General features: G+C 47.1%; 1 protein-coding gene across 6 annotated transcripts in view; it reads left to right on the top strand.

The window, feature by feature from the left end:
- The window catches only part of LOC119966204 (calcium-binding mitochondrial carrier protein Aralar2), a 413,059-nt gene that overhangs the window by 263,121 nt on the left and 130,167 nt on the right, over positions 1 to 19,771 (top strand). For all 6 annotated transcript variants that reach the window (XM_038797538.1, XM_038797535.1, XM_038797537.1 and 3 more), the window contains 2 exons: positions 1,797 to 1,849; positions 8,740 to 8,820. In XM_038797538.1, coding sequence (XP_038653466.1) covers positions 1,797 to 1,849; positions 8,740 to 8,820 — 134 coding nt within the window. The remainder of the gene's footprint in view (positions 1 to 1,796; positions 1,850 to 8,739; positions 8,821 to 19,771) is intronic.

Genomic DNA, 19,771 nt, shown 5'->3' with positions numbered 1-19,771 from the left:
CAAGTACTGTTGCTGCAATATCGTCAGGACCCAAAGCCATTGCAGTATCCAGTGCCTTCAGCCATTTCTTGATATCAAGTGGAGTGAATTGAATTGGCTGAAGACTGGGGACTCCGGATGAGGCCACGATCGATCATCCAATCAGCACTTCTGGCTGAAGATTAATGTGGGCTTCAATCTGCTGGCGCCTCAAAATAGAGAATAGAGTTTTAAATGGTGAGCATCAGCTATATAAGACCTCATGTAACTCATTGTGATTGTCAGGATTTGTTGAAGTGATGGAGCTCTGATCTGCACTACGTTGCTGGGGGAGGCTGATTTCCCTCCTCAGCCAGGTTGGCTGCAACCTCCTGGAATTCTGTGAGGGGAATGATGTTGGCCATCTGCCCTCTTTGGCATTTGTTACGCACCAATTTGGGCTGTATGAAGATGAAAGCAAGGCATGTAATCATAGAGGATGAAGCAGATGTTGAGCAAAATCCATGTCCTTGGTGTCTGGTCTGCCCACCCCAGAAGGGGCAGAAGATGTGAGTGTGAGAAACTTATACATGGGATGTTGGTGATGTTAAAGTCTTCGTGAGAGAATGGGTATTGATGTTTCCCTCTCTCATGGATGTGTGAGATCTGTGAAGAGAGTAGTCATTTGAGTACATTGTACCATGATGAGAGTTTGATACTGGAGGGTGACGAGATCATTCATCAGCTTCTTGCATTGGATGGTGCTTTGGTTGTGTTTGGCAGCCCCCCGAACCTGCTGGGTGATGGCTTCACCAGCCAGAAATGTGATGTTTGGGTGCTTCCTTGACCCATTCATTGTGTGTGGATGCTGTCTCTGTGCCCGGACTCCTCAGATCAATGCCGCAAAGGCCCGGTCGCTGCCTTCTTGAGACTGCCAGCCTTTTGCTCCTGTCTACGGCGCGGTAGCACAGTGGTTGTCACTGTTGCTTCACAGCGTCAGAGACCAGGGTTCGATTCCTGGCTTGGGTTACTCTGTCCGGAGTCTGCACGTTCTCTCCGTGTCTGCGTGGGTTTTCCTCGGGTGCTGCGGTTTCCTCCCACAGTCCAAACATATGCGGGTCAGATGGATTGGTCATACTAAATTGGCCCATGGTGTCCAAAAGTTAGGTGGGTTACGGGCATAGGGTGGAGGTGTGGGCTTAGGTAGGGTGTTCTTTCAGGGGCCAGTGTAGACACGATAGCCGAATGACCTCCTTCTGCACTGTACATTCTATGATCCCTGACATGTTTGACGGTGTCATGAATACAGGTGGGCTGGGGAGAGTGGGATTTATGTGTTGGACCAAGTTTAAATATGGAGCCTGGACCTTTGAAACCACCAATTAACAGCGGGTGTCGAATTGCTCCCTACCTGCTCGGCGATACGGCCCAAATCTCGTCAGTACATAATGGGCTTCCAAGCGTGGAATCGGGTGCAAATTTCCGCCGTTCGACCAGCAGGGAGGGTGTCCTCAAAGCCATCCACCACTTTCCTTAGTCTCATAAATGGAAACATCTGCCCTTGTTGCTCTTTTTAGTGTTAGTTGATCATTTCTAGCAATTTCAGTTATTTCCAATTTCTAACTTTACAGTTTTTCTTTTTATCTGGGACATTTCTGCAAATTTGAAGAAATAAAACTCATTTAAAGAAACCCAGAACTGCTGCTATCTCTTGCTTTTCATTGACTCACTGCTAGATTTGAGCCATAGTAACTGAGGAGCTTTTTTTTTCATAGAGAAAGTATATTTACATTGATTGATAGCAATAAGTCTGATTCTTGTGTCTGACTCCAATATAGGTTTGTTACCACAGTTGATGGGTGTGGCACCAGAAAAAGCTATAAAACTCAGTGTAAGTGATGGATATTTTTTAAGATAATATATAACATTACAAAATATGATGTTATGCTTGCTTTGGAAGTTATCTTGTCCATTAATGTTGTAATTGAATTTGTGGCCGGTTAAATATGAAGACACTTTGATATATGTTCATGTTGAATGCTATAAACATTTGGCAATAAGTGCCAGTAATGTACTTTGCCTCAAAAAACTTGTTTGTCACTCCAAACATAACAACTTAAATTTCACTTTATTAATTTCATTAATCTTTGTTTCCTAAATTGCGTGGAGATGAGGTTGGAGTCTCAAAGCCAGATGATCCAGAAGATGGAGGAGGAGCATAAGGAGCAGCTTACTTAGTTGGCGGCCGAGTTGGGGGTGATGTGTGATATACAGAAGCGGCTTCAGGAGAAGATGGAGGATCTGGAGAATCGTTCCTGAGCCAGAACCTGAGGGTCGTGGGGTTGCCAAAGGGCATTGAGGAAGCGGACTCTGCCTCGCATGTGGCCAAGATGTTCGAGAGGTTGCTGGGAGAGGGGTCTTCAAATGCCCCTGGAGGTGGACCGGGTGCACAGGGCGCTGGTGAGGAAGCCACAAGGTAACGAGCCGCTGAGGGCGATGGTAGTGCGGTTTCACCGGTTTCTGGACAAGGAGTGGATCCTGAGGTGGGCCAGGTAGACGACGCGGTGTACCTATGCGGGCAGTGAACTTTGAGTATACCAGGACCTGGGTGCTAAGCTGGCCAAGAGGAGAGTGGGCTTTATCAAAGAGAAGGCTGCCCTCTTTAAGAAGGGGGTGAAGTTTGGGATGCTGTACCCTGCTCGCCTCTGGGTGACATACAATTGCCGAGAATATTATTTTGGGACTCTAGAGGAAGCGATGGAGTTCTTAAGGGACAATGGACTGACAGAAGAAGGACATTGAACTTTGAAGGAGATTTGTGGCCATTGTCCTTTGTTCTTCTGTGGGGGATGGGGGTTGTTCTTTTCTGGTCTTTGAATGTTGATGTTGTTGTTTGGACCAGGATAGTGTTCGAGCGGGGTGGGGGGGGGGGGAATATGTGGGGAGTAGGAGGCTAGGCGCCATGGGCGGGGCTGCCAAGGTGGTTAGAGTGTTGATGGGGGTTGGGATTGTTGTTTTGTGTGGGGGCAGGAGGGGGGCGGGGACTGCTGACAGGGGAGCGGCTCTTGAAATGTGGTATGAGGAGGGCCGATGACAGTGAACATCCGAGGGCGGGCCTGAGGGGGTGAGGAGCATGGGCTGGTGGCTGGCCCAGGAGGGGATATGTCTGATCGGCTGGGGCGGGAGGGGGGTATCCCCCGACCACCAGGCTATCACATGGAATTCAAGAGGGTTGAATGGGCCAGTCTTTGGGCTCGCGTGCTCGCGCATCTGAGGAGCTTTAAGGCAGATGTGGCATTCTTACAGAAAATGCACCTGAAGATTGGGGATCAAACTAGGCTCAGGAAAGGGTGAGTAGGGCAGGTATTTCGCTCAGATTCAATTTGAAGATGAGGGGGGTGGCGGTCTTGAAAAATAAACAAGTAGCTTTTGAAGTGGGGAGCATCCTGGCAGACTTCGGGGGGGAGGGTTTGTTATGGTGAGTGAGAAATTGGAAGGGATAGCGGTGGTATTGGTGAATGTTTATGCCCTGAACTGGGGTGATGTAGAGTTTATGAGACGGGTGCTGGGGAAGATCCCGGACCCTCACCGGATGATAATGGGGGGAGAATTTTAACATGGTTCTGGAGCCGAAATTGGATCAGTCGAGGTCGGGGAAGATATCGGCAGTGGCGAGGGAACTGTGAGGGGGTTTATGGAGCGCATGGGGACGATGCAGGCGGGGAAGGCCCCGGGCCCGGACGGATACCCAATGGAATTTTATAAAATGTTTTTGGGGGACTTGGGGCCCATGCTGGTAAGGGCGTTTATTGAGGCGAGGGAACAGGGGGTGTTACCCCTACGTTATCGCAGGCCTGATCTCCTTAATCTTATAGAGGGCCAAGGATCGGAGCAGTGTGGGCCCTATAGGCCAATTCCATTGTTAAATGTGAATGCTAAATTTGTTGGCCAAGATTCTGGCCTAGAGGATTGAGGACTGTGTGCTGGGGGTGATAGGGGAGGGCCAAATGGGATTTGTTAAGGGGAGGCATCTGTCGTCTAACATCAGGCGGCTGTTAAATGTTATTTATGCCCCCGAAGTGTGGTGATGGTGGTTGCCATGGATGCGGAGAAGGCCTTTGATCGAGTGGAGAGGGACTATCTGTGAGAGGTTTGGGCGGTTTGCGTTTGGGTAGCAGTTTGTGGAATGGGTCTGGCTGTTGATTCAGGTGCCAGTAGCAAGTGTGCGAACAATCCGGGTGAGTTTGGAATATTTCAGGCTGCATCAGGGGATGAAGCAGAGATGTCCATTCTCCCGATCGCTCATGCCTTGGATATAGTGTCATTGGCAATGGCACTGAGAGTGTCAAGGGACTGGCACGGGATAGTGTCGGGGTGGGGTGGAGCATACGGTCTCGTATGCCGACGATCTGTTGCTCTATATATCAAATCCTTTGGAAGGTACAGTATTGGGAGGATCATAGGCATATTGGAGGAATCTGGCAAGTTCTCGGGGTACAAATTGAAGAGAGGTTTTTCTGATTCAAGTGTGGAGGCAGGACAAGAGGCTGGGGGAGTTGGCGTTAGAGTAGTGGGGCGAACTTTCGGTATTTGGGTACTCAGGTGGCAAGGGGTTGGGAGAAGCTGCACAAGCTGAATCTGGCTCAGTTGGTGGAGCAAATGAAAGGGGATTTTAGGAAGTGGGATGTGCTTCCGCTGTCGCTGGCGGGGCGGGTGCAATCGGTGAAGATGACGGTTCTCCCGAGATTCTTGTTCCAGAATCTCCCGATCTTTATCCTTAAGGCTTTTTTTTTAGTCCAGGGGATGTGAGAGGTTGATGTCTAGGCTTTTGCCTCCCTGATAGCCCGGAGACGGATCTTATTAGAATGGAGGGACCCGGGGCCACTGAAACTATGGGTTTGGGTGAGTGACCTGGCAGAGTTCCTCAGGCTGGGGAAGATAAAGTTCGCATTGAGAGGGTCAATGGGGTTTGCCTGGAGATGGCAGCCCTTCATCGACTTCTTTGAGAACAGTTAATATGTCAGCAGTGTGTGTGTGGGCGGGCGGGGGGGGGGGGGGGGGGGGGGGGTGAGAGGGGGGTAAAATAGGAAGACAGCGGAAGCTGGGGAGCAGGAGGTGGGAAGTTAAGTATTTAGTTGGTTTGATTAGTTGCAGCCCAGTTGACTTGCTTTGTTTTATGGTTGTGTTTGATGTGCATATATATAAATGCCACAATAAAATATTTTTTAAAAAAAGGATATATATCAAATCGAATTTTGCAGAAGCTATAAACTGCATGCAGACTCTCGGATGGGAACACTTAAGGACATCACCTCACCACCACTGGTATTAATGCAGCTATGGGCAGGGGTACTTGCCATGCTTGTTTGCATGTAGGTTGCCAGGGGAGCCCCTTGTTCAAAGGCACTTGATGTTTTAGTGTTTTACTGATGGCCCAGATTCAAGAGGGTGGGGGGGGGGGGGGGGGGGGGGGTGCATGCTGCTGAAAACCAGCCTCTCTGCCCTTGCTGCTGACCCATCTCTTTTCCAAAGCCCCACGACCCCCTTTTCAACACTGTCCTGCCATCACTCATTTGTGCACGGGTCACTCCTCAATTCAAGGCCTCAGGTGGATGTTGTACTGGCGTAAGCCATCACCTCCTAGGTGCAGAACGGCTGCAGACTTCAGATTGACCGATGGCTTGACATGTGGCATTTTGCTCCCTCTCTCCCCTCCCCCTTGGGATCTTGATCCTGGGGAAAGGCCCAGTGCCGATATGGCACACGGTACGGCAATTTGAGGGTCACACCAGCTGTCCTGCTGGCAGCTGAAACCCCATTACTTCCACCAAATTCCAGTCTAATAATGTATTTATTCAACATTCTTCTCTGATTGTTTTGTAATTTAATTTCTCTAAAATTGTATAATCAACGTCATAATGTTAATGGTGGGGATTTGAATGGGGAAGTCCCGTTCTCTAAGAGTTGCTGGCCAACCAGAATTTAGCCAATCAGAGGCTGGTAGCTCTCTTGAAAGATAGCACCACTGGAGAGGCTGTTGCCTGGTCATGGGGCGGGAAATGGTGGGGGGAAGATCTGTTGGGGGGGGGGGGTCAGGGGCATGGAGCATCTGCCAAAAATGCGGGGTGAAGGGATAACTCTCAAACGGATCCACCCACCTCTTTGCAATGCCAGATCCCTCAAACATGCATTCAGTGCCTTTGGATGAGGGACTCACAGGTGCCTGCAAGCTTACCCAACAGGGCTTGCTTCTTCTGCTCTCCACATTGTGAGCTCCTCAACGGCGCTGATTCATACCAGTGGTGGAATCATGTGGCTATTTAGTGGCCATTAATTTCCCACTTAAGGACCTCCGTTTGCAGCGTGGTGGGAAGGCAATCCATGGGTTTTACCATTCTAGACTTAATCAGGGTAGAGGCAGGAAGGTGGCAATTCCTCGCCCTCTTGCCCTATCAAATGCTTCCCCTGCCAGGGGGGAGGAAATAAGATTCCACCCTTGTTGACTTCAAGTACTGTCAGGTCACTCATAATCCAGCTGAAGTATCCTATGCTCTATTCAGGCAACCTGCTGAATCCCCCAAAAGAGTATTGCCATTTTTGTGATTTTCTTTTGCCTGAGTATGATTACCAACTAATTCAAGGTTTAAGGACAGCTTTATGCTGTGGGCTCATGTCCATTGTATTGAGACTGCCCAAAGTGATTAGGCAAAGTACCATTGTGGCCAGGAAATGCAGATTTTCATCCCACCATTCTCGGCTAGATTTGAATGAAGGTTCCAAATCTAGGATGGCACGGTAGCACAGTGGTTAGCAATGTTGCTTCACAGCACCAGAGACTGGGGTTCGATTCCCGTTTTGGGTCACTGTCTGTGCGGAGTCTGCACGTTGTCCCCGTGTCTGCATAGGTATCCTCCGGGTGCTCCAGTTTCCTTTCACAAGTCCCGAAAGACTTGCTGTTAGGTGAATTGGAAATTCTGAATTCGCCCTCAGTGTACCGCAGTGAACAGGCATCAGAGTGTGGCGACTCGAAGATTTTCACAGTAACTTCATTGCAATGTTAATGTAAGCCTACTTGTGACACTAATAAAGTTATTATTATGAAATGAAAACTGATACAGCGGATATGATTTCTTAGAAATAATGCGTGGGATTCTCCGTTTCTGAGACTAGTGGCTGGATTGTCTGATCGCCGACGCTGAAATCGCGTTCGGAAATCGGCCAGAGAATGCTGGATTTGGGGGCGGCGTCGCTTTTCCGATGCCCCGCCCCCTCAAAAATGGTATACACGAGGAGTACACCACACACAGTCAGGACAGCCTCAGGACATCACCTGTGGCCTTCCTCCGATGCTTCGCCCCGATGGGTCGAGTCCCTATCGGCGTGGGACGCTTGTCCTTGCAACTTTCGGAGATCTTCAGCTCCACCACAGTCGTGGGGTTGGGGAGCCGTTTTGCTGGCAGGGGGGACTTCGGCAGGTGCTAGGGGACTGGTGGGGGGTGGCGAAGGGGGTCACAGAGGGGCAATTTTTGGCAGACCGGGTCCGCGCGTAACCAGTGCCATGTTGTACGGCAGCGCCGTGTGCATGCACAGCCATGGACCCGACCGTTCCGCGGCCGTATCTACAGGTAAAGCCGGGGGCTTTACGCAACGTGGCTGCTAGCCCCCCACCGGGCGGGGGTTCAGTGGCAACTTTTTAGTCGTAAGATCAGACGGATCCTGTGGACATAGCTGCAGAAACGGAGAATTAGCGTTGATGCCAAAGCAGAACCTGTGGACTTTTACGACAGAAAAACCGGCGCCGTACCTGGACCGATTCCACTACCGTTGAGGAGTTAGCACTGGTGCTGCATGGAACACAATCGATTCCAATGAAAATCGTTGTGGGATTCACCGGGTCCGTGATTGACACTTGTGAGGCTGACAAGCTGAAGCCGTATACACATTACGATCCCCACTCATTAGTGGGGAAGCCGTATATACACATTACTCATTCCAACCAAGATGGCACTGGTTGTGCTGGAGTGCGCCCATACAGCTGCTGGGTCGGTTGGGGCCAGAGAGCACCCAGGGGGTGTGCCCTGGGGGGGACACATACACGACCCAAGGCACTAAGTTCAAAGCGGGTTGTTAGTGTGTGCGCAGCTGAATGGCTGCCTTGCCAGCTGCGGCAATGGTGGTCCCTGCCCGTCCACCCCAGCCCCACAGCTCACCTCCTGGCCAACCCCCACTACTCCCACTGGTCCTGGCACAGCACACTATGGCAATGTTGGACACCTTCCATACGCCCTTTCTCTCCCTCAGTAGCTGCCCCTCCGGTTTTAAGATTTTTAAAGCACACAGTTCTCGGCCCATCAGAGGTGGAGAATCGCGGAGGCCCCGGAGAATACCGGCTCGGGCCTGCTAATGATATGCAAATGGTGTCTCCTGTACGTGCTTTCCCGAACTCATTGACGCCGCTTTCGGGGTGCCGGAGCATTGCGCTTTGGCGTCAAATCGGCGCCTGCCACGATTTCTGCATCCAATCGCCTTTCCCGATTCCCGTCGGCTAACAGATAATCCTGCCCAAATCGCTTTGGTATCCTGCCCTAGGAACATTTACTTGTGCCTGTGACTGGATAAGCTCAGCAAGCTGTTTGTGAGGAAATGACAGCTGAATTTTTAAGATACTTGGGAAAATTCAGTATTTAAATGTTATTTTTATGCTACTGTTAACAGTTCAGTATGAATAGATTTGGAGATAGATTTTATAAATTAATTTCAAAATATTTTATTCCATTTCAGATGAATGATTTTGTGAGAGACATGTTTTATAATCGTGATGGATCCATCCATGTTGCAGCAGAAATATTTGCTGGTGGTTGTGTGAGTATTGGTCTTTGTGAATATCTTGTTCTCCTACTATAATTTTCATTGGCAAAAATAAAAGAAATCCCTTCCCTTTGTGTAACTAGTTGTTTTATATTCATAGTCAAGGGGTATTCCCACTGTCAGTCCATAATGAGTAAATCTCACACAGCGGATGGCAATTCTAATGTGCACTTTCTAGATTTTCTAAGACCAATCACTTAGTGTGGAATAATATGTGAGTGTTGATGTTTTGGTTAATTTGGAACCTGTAAGAAGGGCACAGGCGAGGCGGAGCATTGACTGATGAAAATTGTAAAATAAATACTTGCATTTATATAGTCACTTTTATGGTCTCAGGACATCTCTTCAGGCTTTACAGTCAATTACATATGTTACAAGTGTGGTCATTATTGTAATGTTGGAAATGCGGCAGCCATTTATGTACAGCGAAGTTCTACAATATTACGGACCAAGGTTTGGAGAACACCAAAGTATTCCATGGAGTTCACATGACCCACAACTTTGAATAGATTTTGGTTATGGGGAGCACAAGGGCCCACTTTACAGGTGTGACGCAACAGAGAACTAAAAGTATTTTTAAACAAAAACAATGTTTATTCTATGAATCCAGTTAACATTTTATAAACACACAGTAAACAGTTTATCAACTACCAACCCTGACCACCCCCCAAAAGATACAGTACTCTATAGATAACCCTAAATACTTCCCAAACGACATCCATAAGTTAAACCCTTTTAACATAAAGACAGCAGGTTTAAATTCTCTATAGAAACGGGTATTACTGTTAAATCATCATGTGATTTGGAGACATTCTTTAGATTGCAGAGAGAGATCATAATATCTTCTTGCTGTGAATGCAGCTTTCCAACTCTGAAAACAAAACCAAACGCACACTGTAGCTGCCAGCTCAAAAACGAAAGTAAAGGACAGACAGACAGCCCAGCTCCACCCACACAATTACATCACTGCAGCCATTTGATGAAACACACTTTTCTTATAGGGACTCTCACATGACAACAAACAGCGATGATATAATGATCTGATAATCTGATGTGGGTTAAGGTTCCAATGTTGGCAGGAAACTGAAGGGAACTGCTCTGTTCTTCTTTGAAATAATTCCTTGGAATGGTTTACGCCCACTTGCGAGGGCAGACAGCATCTCAATTTAACGTCTCATCCAAAGATGGCACCTGACAGTGTAGTGCTTCCTTAGTACTGAACTGGGATAGCAACTAGATTTTGTACTCAAATATGGGCTTGGAGTTGAGCCCACAAATTTCTGACCTAATGGTGAGTGCTACTATTGAACCACAGCTATTTGGATTTCAGCATTGATGGGAAAAGGTCAGGTGTGAGAGGTGAAGCTATGGACGTGAAAATAGGTGGTGTTGGTGATGCCCAGAGAATGGGGTTTCAATCTAACCGCAATGTCGGCCAGCCTCAGATTTGGTGAAACTTAGATTTAGTTGAGCAAGCAGTTGGGAACAGGAACGGAATTGATCACAGTACAGAATATGTGACGAAAACTAACAGAATGTTTTCATTTTTGACAATGTTAAGTTACAGAATGTTCTGGCTCATTCAGCGGAGGAATTTGTGTCTAAGATTTCTCTTCTTGTATTAAAATAACGTCTTATTGAGCAAGATAGCATCTCTGCCATCTCCCCATATCTATCAAAGCTGAGAAAGGTTACTCAAGTATCAATGATTTTCACGCTCATTCCATTGACTGTTGCGGGAGGAATTCTCTTAAGGTTTTCATGTCAAACTATGTAAAATGTAATTTTGTTTACAGAATTCCTCACTTATTCCTGGTATTTGCTCAGCCACAAATACATTTGTATGGAGTCCTCCCATCCCAGTGGTGTTGGGTTTAGTGGTGGATGGGAGCCACAAATTCACAATCCTACCAGTGTAAAAGCACTTTTTGCAATTCCTTTAATGATGGGTCAGTTTTTCCTCTGACTGGTGGCTTGAAAGCCATTTGCGTTCATTTGCATCTCAACAATGCTTATTAAAACAGCTGCTTTCCAGAATATATGCACACCTTTCAATCTTGCGTTATGCCAGTGGGAAATTACGTTGGCCTCAAACCAATTTGAAAAAGAGTGATGTGCACAAGGTAGATCTCAATTCCCTGAGACTTCAAATTGAGTCCACCATACATGGCCTACATGCCATCGCACTGCACTCCTTCCTGTTGCAATCTTACTGCTGGAGCTGAACGGTTTGTGCCCTCCATAATGGACAACACGCAGGACCCATGGACCCTCCATTTTGACTGGCTCTTACCAGTGCTGCACAGTGTTGTATACTGCAGGGTCTTCTGCTCCGAGTGCCTACCACTGTTGGTTGTATCGATAGCACTGTGATCTGAACCGATGCAGGAAGTGGGAAGGTAGTAATTGACCCAGTAATAACAAAAGGAATAAACTGGAGATGTTAAGATTCAAAACAGAGGTAAAAAAACCAACATAAGTGTACTTTACCTGAATGCTCGTAGTATTCGGAATAAAGTAAATGAGTTGATGGCACAAATCATCGTGAATGACTATGATTTAGTGGCCATTACTGAAACATGGTTAAAGGATGGTCACGACTGGGAGTTAAATATCCGAGGGTATCAAACTATTCGGAAGGACAGAGTGGATGGTAAGGGAGGTGGTGTTGCTCTGTTATTTAAGGATGACATCCGGGCAATAGTAAGGGATGACATCGGTGCTATGGAGGATAAGGTTGAATCCATTTGGGTGGAAATCAGGAATAGTAAGGCGAAAAAGTCACTGATAGGAGTAGTCTATCGGCCACCAAATAGTAACGTTATGGTGGGGCAGGCAATAAACAAAGAAATAACTGATGCATGTAGAAATGGTACAGAAGTTATCATGGGGGATTTTAATCTACATGTCGATTGGGTTAACCAGGTCGGTCAAGGCAGCCTTGAGGAGGAGTTTATAGAATGTATCCGCGATAGTTTCCTAGAACAGTATGTAATGGAACCTACGAGGGAACAAGCGGTCCTAGATCTTGTCCTGTGTAATGAGACAGGATTGATTCATGATCTCATAGTTAGGGATCCCCTCGGAAGGAGAGATCACAATATGGTGGAATTTAAAATACAGATGGAGGGTGAGAAAGTAAAATCAAATACTAGTGTTTTGTGTTTAAACAAAGGAGATTACAAGGGGATGAGAGAAGAACTAGCTAAGGTAGACTGGGAGCTAAGACTTTATGGTGGAACAGTGGAGAACCTTCCAAGCGATTTTTCACAGTGCTCAGCAAAGGTTTATACCAACAAAAAGGAAGGACGGTAGAAAGAGCGAAAATCGACCGTGGATATCTAAGGAAATAAGGGAGAGTATCAAATTGAAGGAAAAAGCATATAAAGTGGCAAAGATTGCTGGGAGATTAGAGGACTGGGAAATCTTTAGGGGGCAACAGAAAGCTATTAAAAAAGCTATAAAGAAGAGTAAGATAGAGTATGAGAGTAAACTTGCTCAGAATATAAAACAGACAGTAAAAGTTTTTACAAATATATAAAACAAAAAAGAGTGGCTAAGGTAAATATTGGTCCTTTAGAGGATGAGAAGGGAGTTTTAATAATGGGAAATGAGGAAATGGCTGAGGAACTGAACAGGTTTTTTGGGTCGGTCTTCACAGTGGAAGACACAAATAACATGCCAGCGACTGATAGAAATGAGGCTATGACAGGTGAGGACCTTGAGAGGATTGTTATCACTAAGGAGGTAGTGATGGGCAAGCTAATGGGGCTAAAGGTAGACAAGTCTCCTGGCCCTGATGGAATGCATCCCAGAGTGCTAAAAGAGATGGCTAGGGAAATTGCAGATGCACTAGTAATAATTTACCGAAATTCACTAGACTCTGGGGTGGTCCTGGTGGATTGGAAATTAGCAAACGCGACACCACTGTTTAAAAAAGGAGGTAGGCAGAAAGCAGGAAATTATAGGCCAGTGACCTTAACTTCGGTAGTAGGGAAGATGCTGGAATCTATCATCAAGGAAGAAATAGCGAGGCATCTGGATAGAAATTGTCCCATTGGGCAGACGCAGCATGGGTTCATAAAGGGCAGGTCGTGCCTAACTAATTTAGTGGAATTTTTTGAGGACATTACCAGTACAGTAGATAACGGGGAGCCGATGGATGTGGTATATCTGGATTTCCAGAAAGCCTTTGACAAGGTGCCACACAAAAGGTTGCTGCATAAGTTAAAGATGCATGGCATTAAGGGTAAAGTAGTAGCATGGATAGAGGATTGGTTAATTAATAGAAAGCAAAGAGTGGGGATTAATGGATGTTTCTCTGGTTGACAATCAGTAGCTAGTGGTGTTCCTCAGGGATCCGTGTTGGGCCCACAATTGTTCACAATGTACATAGATGATTTGGATTGGGGACCAAGGGCAATGTGTCCAAGTTTGCAGATGACACTAAGATGAGTGGTAAAGCGAAAAGTGCAGAGGATACTGGAAGTCTGCAGAGGGATTTGGATAGGTTAAGTGAATGGGCTAGGGTCTGGCAGATAGAATACAATGTTGACAAATGTGAGGTTATCCATTTTGGGAGGAATAACAGCAAACGGGATTATTATTTAAACGATAAAATATTAAAGCATGCCGCTGTGCAGAGAGACTTGGGTGTGCTAGTGTATGAGTCACAGAAGGTTGGTTTACAGGTGCAACAGGTGATTAAGAAGGCAAATGGAATTTTGTCCTTCATTGCTAGAGGGATGGAGTTTAAGACTAGGGAGGTTATGTTGCAATTGTATAAGGTGTTGGTGAGGCCACACCTGGAGTATTGTGTTCAGTTTTGGTCTCATAGAACAGTACAGCACAGAACAGGCCCTTCGGCCCTCGATGTTGTGCCGAGCAATGATCACCCTACTTAAACCCACGTAACCTGTATACCCGTAACCCAACAATCCCCCCATTAACCTTACACTACGGGCAATTTAGCATGGCCAATCCACCTAACCCGCACATCTTTGGACTGTGGGAGGAAACCGGAGCACCCGGAGGAAACCCACGCACACACGGGGAGGACGTGCAGACTCCACACAGACAGTGACCCAGCCGGGAATCGAACCTGGGACCCTGGAGCTGTGAAGCATTGATGCTAACCACCATGCTACCTTGAGGCCCCTGACTCCTTACTTGAGAAAGGACGTACTGGCACTGGAGGGTGTGCAGAGGAGATTCACTAGGTTAATACCAGAGCTGAAGGGGTTGGATTATGAGGAGAGGTTGAGTAGACTGGGACTGTACTCGTTGGAATTTAGAAGGATGAGGGGGGATCTTATAGAAACATTTAAAATTATGAAGGGAATAGATAGGATAGATGCGGGCAGGTTGTTTCCACTGGCGGGTGAAAGCAGAACTAGGGGACATAGCCTTAAAATAAGGGGAAGTAGATTTAAGACTGAGTTTAGGAGGAACTTCTTCACCCAAAGGGTTGTGAATCTATGGAATTCCTTGCCCAGTGAAGCAGCTGAGGCTCCTTCATTAAATGTTTTAAGGTAAAGATAGATAGTTTTTTGAAGAATAAAGGGATTAAGGGTTGAGTCCATAAAAGATCAGCCATGATCTCATTGAATGGCGGAGCAGGCTCGAGGGGCCAGATGGCCTACTCCTGCTCCTAGTTCTTATGTTCTTATGATCTTATGTGGGACTCATGCACCCTCCGGTTAGACTGACCAAAGTTCAACTAATTGTGGGATGCAAGGTGAGGGTAAGGCTGAAGAGCACAAGGAGGGCAATGGGGAAAGAGGACTTTACAAGGGCAAGGGGAAAGATCAAGTGAGCACACTGGAAGGCAGAAGGGCAGGGAGGTTGAGGAGGACAACAAATAATGGAAGACAATGAGAAGACCTGGGAGAAGGAAGCTGGATCCCGACATGGGTACATGAAACACTGACAAACAAGGGGATCAAAGGGACACCACAATGTTTACTGAAAGGAGGTGAACGGAGACTTGGGAAGGAGGGATCACGAAGGTGTCATTAGTGTAACACATTAGGCATGGTTCACATTCGGGATTTGGGTGGTATAGTTTGGAAGGGTCATTAGTGTCCTAATTCCTCTTTGCAAGTGCAAAATATGTGAAGATTCCCATTTTAGTTCAGGGGCTTACAGACATGCGTCACAAGGTTTGAGGCAGCATGGTAGCATAGTGGATAGCACTATTGCTTCACAGCGCCAGGGTCCCAGGTTCGATTCCCGCTTGGGTCACTGTCCGTGTGGAGTCTGCACGTTCTCCCCATGTCTGTGTGGGTTGTGCTCCGGTTTCCTCCCACAGACCAAAGATGTGCCGGTTAGGTGGATTGGCCATGACAAATTGCCCTTGGATTAGATAGGGTTGCAGGGTTACGGGGATAGGGTGGAGATGTGGGGTTAAGTAGGGTGCTCTTTCCAAGAGCCAGTACAGACTCGATGGGCCGAATGGCCTCCTTCTGCACTGTGAATTCTATGATTCTATGAACTATGGTGTTGTGAAAAAATGAAAGTAAGATTGATTCAGATTTGGAAGTGTCTGAGGCAAAGTGGGAGAACCGCTAAACTGGATTTTGGGGCTACCTCTTGGGATGTACACCCACTTGGTGCCGCTACAGTGGACAAGATCCAAGTCAATTACAAGGGTGAGCGACTTATTGCCCAAGAACCACCAGCAAGCCAAACATTTCATTCAGCTCAGCACTGTTAAAAGCATAAAGAGAGTTCAATCCCTCACATCAAAGTCTCAACACTGAAAGGCTATAAGGTCGGAATGCTGCTTTGGAGTGTGAAGACAATAATGAAGAAGCCCCTGGTGTATCATACTTGCCATCCCACCCTGGAGGCGGAGGTGGGGGCCCTGGGAGACTGATGGCCCTGGGGGACTGATGTAAATCTCTGAGGGTGATGGTGGAGGAGCAAGAAAACAGATCCAAGCGGCATAACCTATGGATTGTGGGGCTGCCAGAAAGTATGGAAGAAACGATGCCATGAAATATGTGTCAAGGATGTTGGCTGGGCTGGTGGAGCAGGGAGTGCTGGATAAGGCCCCAGAGGTGGACAGGGCCTTTTTGTCATTAAGGCAGAGGCCGAGAGCCACTGCGGGCGGTGATTGTGCAGATGCACATATTCGTGGAGAAGGAAAAGATCTTGCGATGGCCCAGAGAGAAGCAAGACTGTGAATGGGAGGGGAACCGTGTCTGAATATATCAGGCTATTTCTGCGGAACTGGCGAAGAGGCATGCAGGATTTAACAGGGCCAAGGCGGTGTTGTACCGAAGAAAGATTTGGCTTGGGAGGCTGTATCCGGCGAAACTCACATTCGAAGGCTGGGACTATTATTTGAAATGCTAGAAGAGGCGAATGACATTATAAGAGATCATGAACTAAGGGAGAACTGTGACTTGGTGTGAGATGGGCGATCTGCATCTGTCAAGGTTGGAGGGTGTGGTTGATGTATGTTGCTGGAAGGTTGGAGCGGTGCTCTTTTCTTTTTGTTTGTTGGTTGTTGCAACTGTATATTGTATTTTGGGGAGTTATGAGTTTGTAAGTTTGTAAGGGGGTAGCTGCCCCGCCTCCCGCCATCTGGTGTCTTTTTTGGAGGGGTGGATTGCAGGGGGGTCTTGAGAAGGGGCTACCATGCAACGTGACAGGGAATTGCAAAGTGACAGAGGTGGAGTGGTTTGTGGCAGAGATACCGGATCTGGATATGCACCGCCTGATTATGGGTGGAGATTTGTGGTTTGGTTTGGTTTATTGTCACGCGAACCGAGGTTCAGTGAAAAGTATTGTTCTGTGTGCAGCTCAAACAGATCATTCCGTACATGAAAAGAAAATACGTAATAAGGCAAACATCAAATACACAATGTAAATACTTAGACACAGGCATCGGATGAAGCACACAGAGTGTAGTACTACTCAGTAGAGAAGAGATCAGATCAGTCCATAAGTCCATCAGTTCTTAAGGGGGTCATTTAGGAGTCTGGTAATAGCGGGGAAGAAGCTATTTTTAAATCTGTTAACGCGTGTTCTCTGACTTTTGTGTCTCCTGCCCAATGGAAGAAGTTGGAAGAGTGAGTACGCCCTGCAGGAGGGGTCTTTGATTATGCTGCAGCTTTCCCAATGCAGCGGGAGGTGTAAACAGAGTCAAAGAATGGGAGGCGGGTTTGTGTGATGGACTGGGCAGTATTCATGACTCTGTGTAGTTTCTTCCGGTCTTGGACCACGCAGTTGCCATACCAGGCTGTGATGCTTTCTATGGTACACCTGTAAAAGTTGGTAAGAGTCAGTGTGGACATGCTGAATTTCCTTAGTTTCCTGAGGAAGTATTGGCGCTGTTGTGCTTTCTTGGCCGTAGCTTTGACCTGGGTGGACCAGGACCGATTTTGGTGATGTGAACACCTACGAATTTGAAACTGTCAACCATCACCACCTTGATGCATTGAGTTCATCAGGGTGGGGTGCGCTACTGCCAGAATTATTGCTTTGCTTTGTAGCCCGTTATGTTGTTTACGCCTTGCTGCAACCAACGAGAGTCTGTAACGCTAGACTGTGACTCTAGCTTGGCCTGACATTGTCTCTTAGCATCACTGATGATTTTACGGCGGTTGTACCTGGATTTCTTGTATAGGTCAGGATGGCCTGACTTGAACGCCTCAGACCTGGCCTTCAGTCAATAGGGAGTCAATCTCCCAATTAAGCCATGGTTCATGATGCAATCAAGGGTGGACAGGTCCAGCCCCAGGTCAATGGGGAGGTTGAAGATGGCGAAGGAGTTGGGAGGGTTTATGGAGTTGATGGGAATGGTTGACCCATGGAGGTTCAGGAACCAGGGCGGGAAGGAGCACTTCTCACATTTGTATAAGATGTACTCGAGAATTGATTTCTTTGTCATGAGCTGGATGGTGTTGTTGGTGGGGGTGGAGTATGAGCGAATTGTAATATCCGATCACGTGCCATATTGGCGGGAGGTGAGACTCAGCGATGAGCAGGTGCAGAGGCTGGGAAGGTGGCTTGATTCGGGTTTGTTGGCAGATATGGAAAAGGTGAGGTTGGTGATCGAGGATCAATCAGAATGGAAAGGTGTCGGTGGCCACATTCTGGGAGGCGTTAAAGGCATTGATACAAGGGGAGATTATCTCGTTCAAGGCACAGAAGGACAGGAAGTGGAGGGAGTAGTTCCTGGAGTTTTGGGCTGCACAGAGGTACGAGACAAGGGTGTCCACTGTTGCTGTTGTTGTTCACGCTAGCGATTGAGCCCTTGCCGATGGCCCTCAGGGATCAGTGGAGTGACAGGCGATTGTGAGGGGGAGCAGGGAGCATCGGCCGTCACTGTACGTGGACGATCGGTTGTTGTTTGTGTTAGTCCCGCTGGACAGTATGGGTAGAATCATGGGAGTGTTGGAGAGATTTGGGTCCTCCACGGGCTACAAGTTGAACATTGAGAAGAGCGAGGTGTTTCAGTGAATGCGGCGGGTCTGGGGGCCAACTTGGGGATGTTGCCATTTAAGGTAGCTAGGGAGAGGTTCAGGTACTTGAGGGATTCAGGTGACGAGGGAATGGGCTAAGATGCACTAGTGGAATTTGACAACATTGGTAGAGAAGATGGGGGGATTTTAAGGAATGAGTCACACTATAACTGACATTGGCGGGGAGGGTGCAGGTCGCAAAAATGAATGTGCTGCCAAGGTTCCTGTTTGTTTTAAGAACATAAGAACATAAGAACTAGGAGCAGGAGTATGCCATCTGGCCCCTCGAGCCTGCTCCACCATTCAATGAGATCATGGCTGATCTTTTGTGGACTCAGCTCCACTTTCCGGCCCGAACACCATAACCCTTAATCCCTTTATTCTTCAAAAAACTATCTATCCTTACCTTAAAAACATGTAATGAAGGAGCCTCAACTGCTTCACTGGGCAAGGAATTCCATAGATTCACAACCCTTTGGGTGAAGAAGTTCCTCCTAAACTCAGTCCTAAATCTACTTCCCCTTATTTTGAGGCTATTTCCCCTAGTTCTGCTTTCACCCGCCAGTGGAAACAACCTGCCCGCATCTATCCTATCTATTCCCTTCATAATTTTAAATGTTTCTATAAGATCCCCCCTCATCCTTCTAAATTCCAACGAGTACAGTCTCAGTCTACTCAACCTCTCCTCGTAATCCAACCCCTTCAGCTCTGGGATTAACCTAGTGAATCTCCTCTGCACATCCTCCAGTGCCAGTATGTCCTTTCTCAAGTAAGGAGACCAAAACTAAACACAATACTCCAGGTGTGGCCTCACTAACACCTTATACAATTGCAACATAACCTCCCTAGTCTTAAACTCCATCCCTCTAGCAATGAAGGACAAAATTCCATTTGCCTTCTTAATCACCTGTTGCACCTGTAAACCAACCTTCTGTGACTCATACACTAGCACACCCAAGTCTCTCTGCACAGCGGCATGCTTTAATATTTTATCGTTTAAATAATAATCCCGTTTGCTGTTATTCCTCCCAAAATGGATAACCTCACATTTGTCAACATTGTATTCTATCTGCCAGACCCTAGCCCATTCACTTAACCTATCCAAATCCCTCTGCAGACTTCCAGTATCCTCTGCACTTTTCGCTTTACCACTCATCTTAGTGTCATCTGCAAACTTGGACACATTGCCCTTGGTCCCCAATCCAAATCATCTATGTACATTGTGAACAATTGTGGGCCCAACACGGATCCCTGAGGAACACCACTAGCTACTGATTGTCAACCAGAGAAACACCCATTAATCCCCACTCTTTGCTTTCTATTAATTAACCAATCCTCTATCCATGCTACTACTTTACCCTTAATGCCATGCATCTTTATCTTATGCAGCAACCTTTTGTGTGGCACCTTGTCAAAGGCTTTCTGGAAATCCAGATATACCACATCCATTGGCTCCCCGTTATCTACTGCAC

Source organism: Scyliorhinus canicula, chromosome 5, assembly GCF_902713615.1.
Source record: "Scyliorhinus canicula chromosome 5, sScyCan1.1, whole genome shotgun sequence".
NCBI lineage: Eukaryota > Metazoa > Chordata > Chondrichthyes > Carcharhiniformes > Scyliorhinidae > Scyliorhinus > Scyliorhinus canicula.
This window is presented reverse-complemented; position numbering and strand designations above follow the sequence as displayed.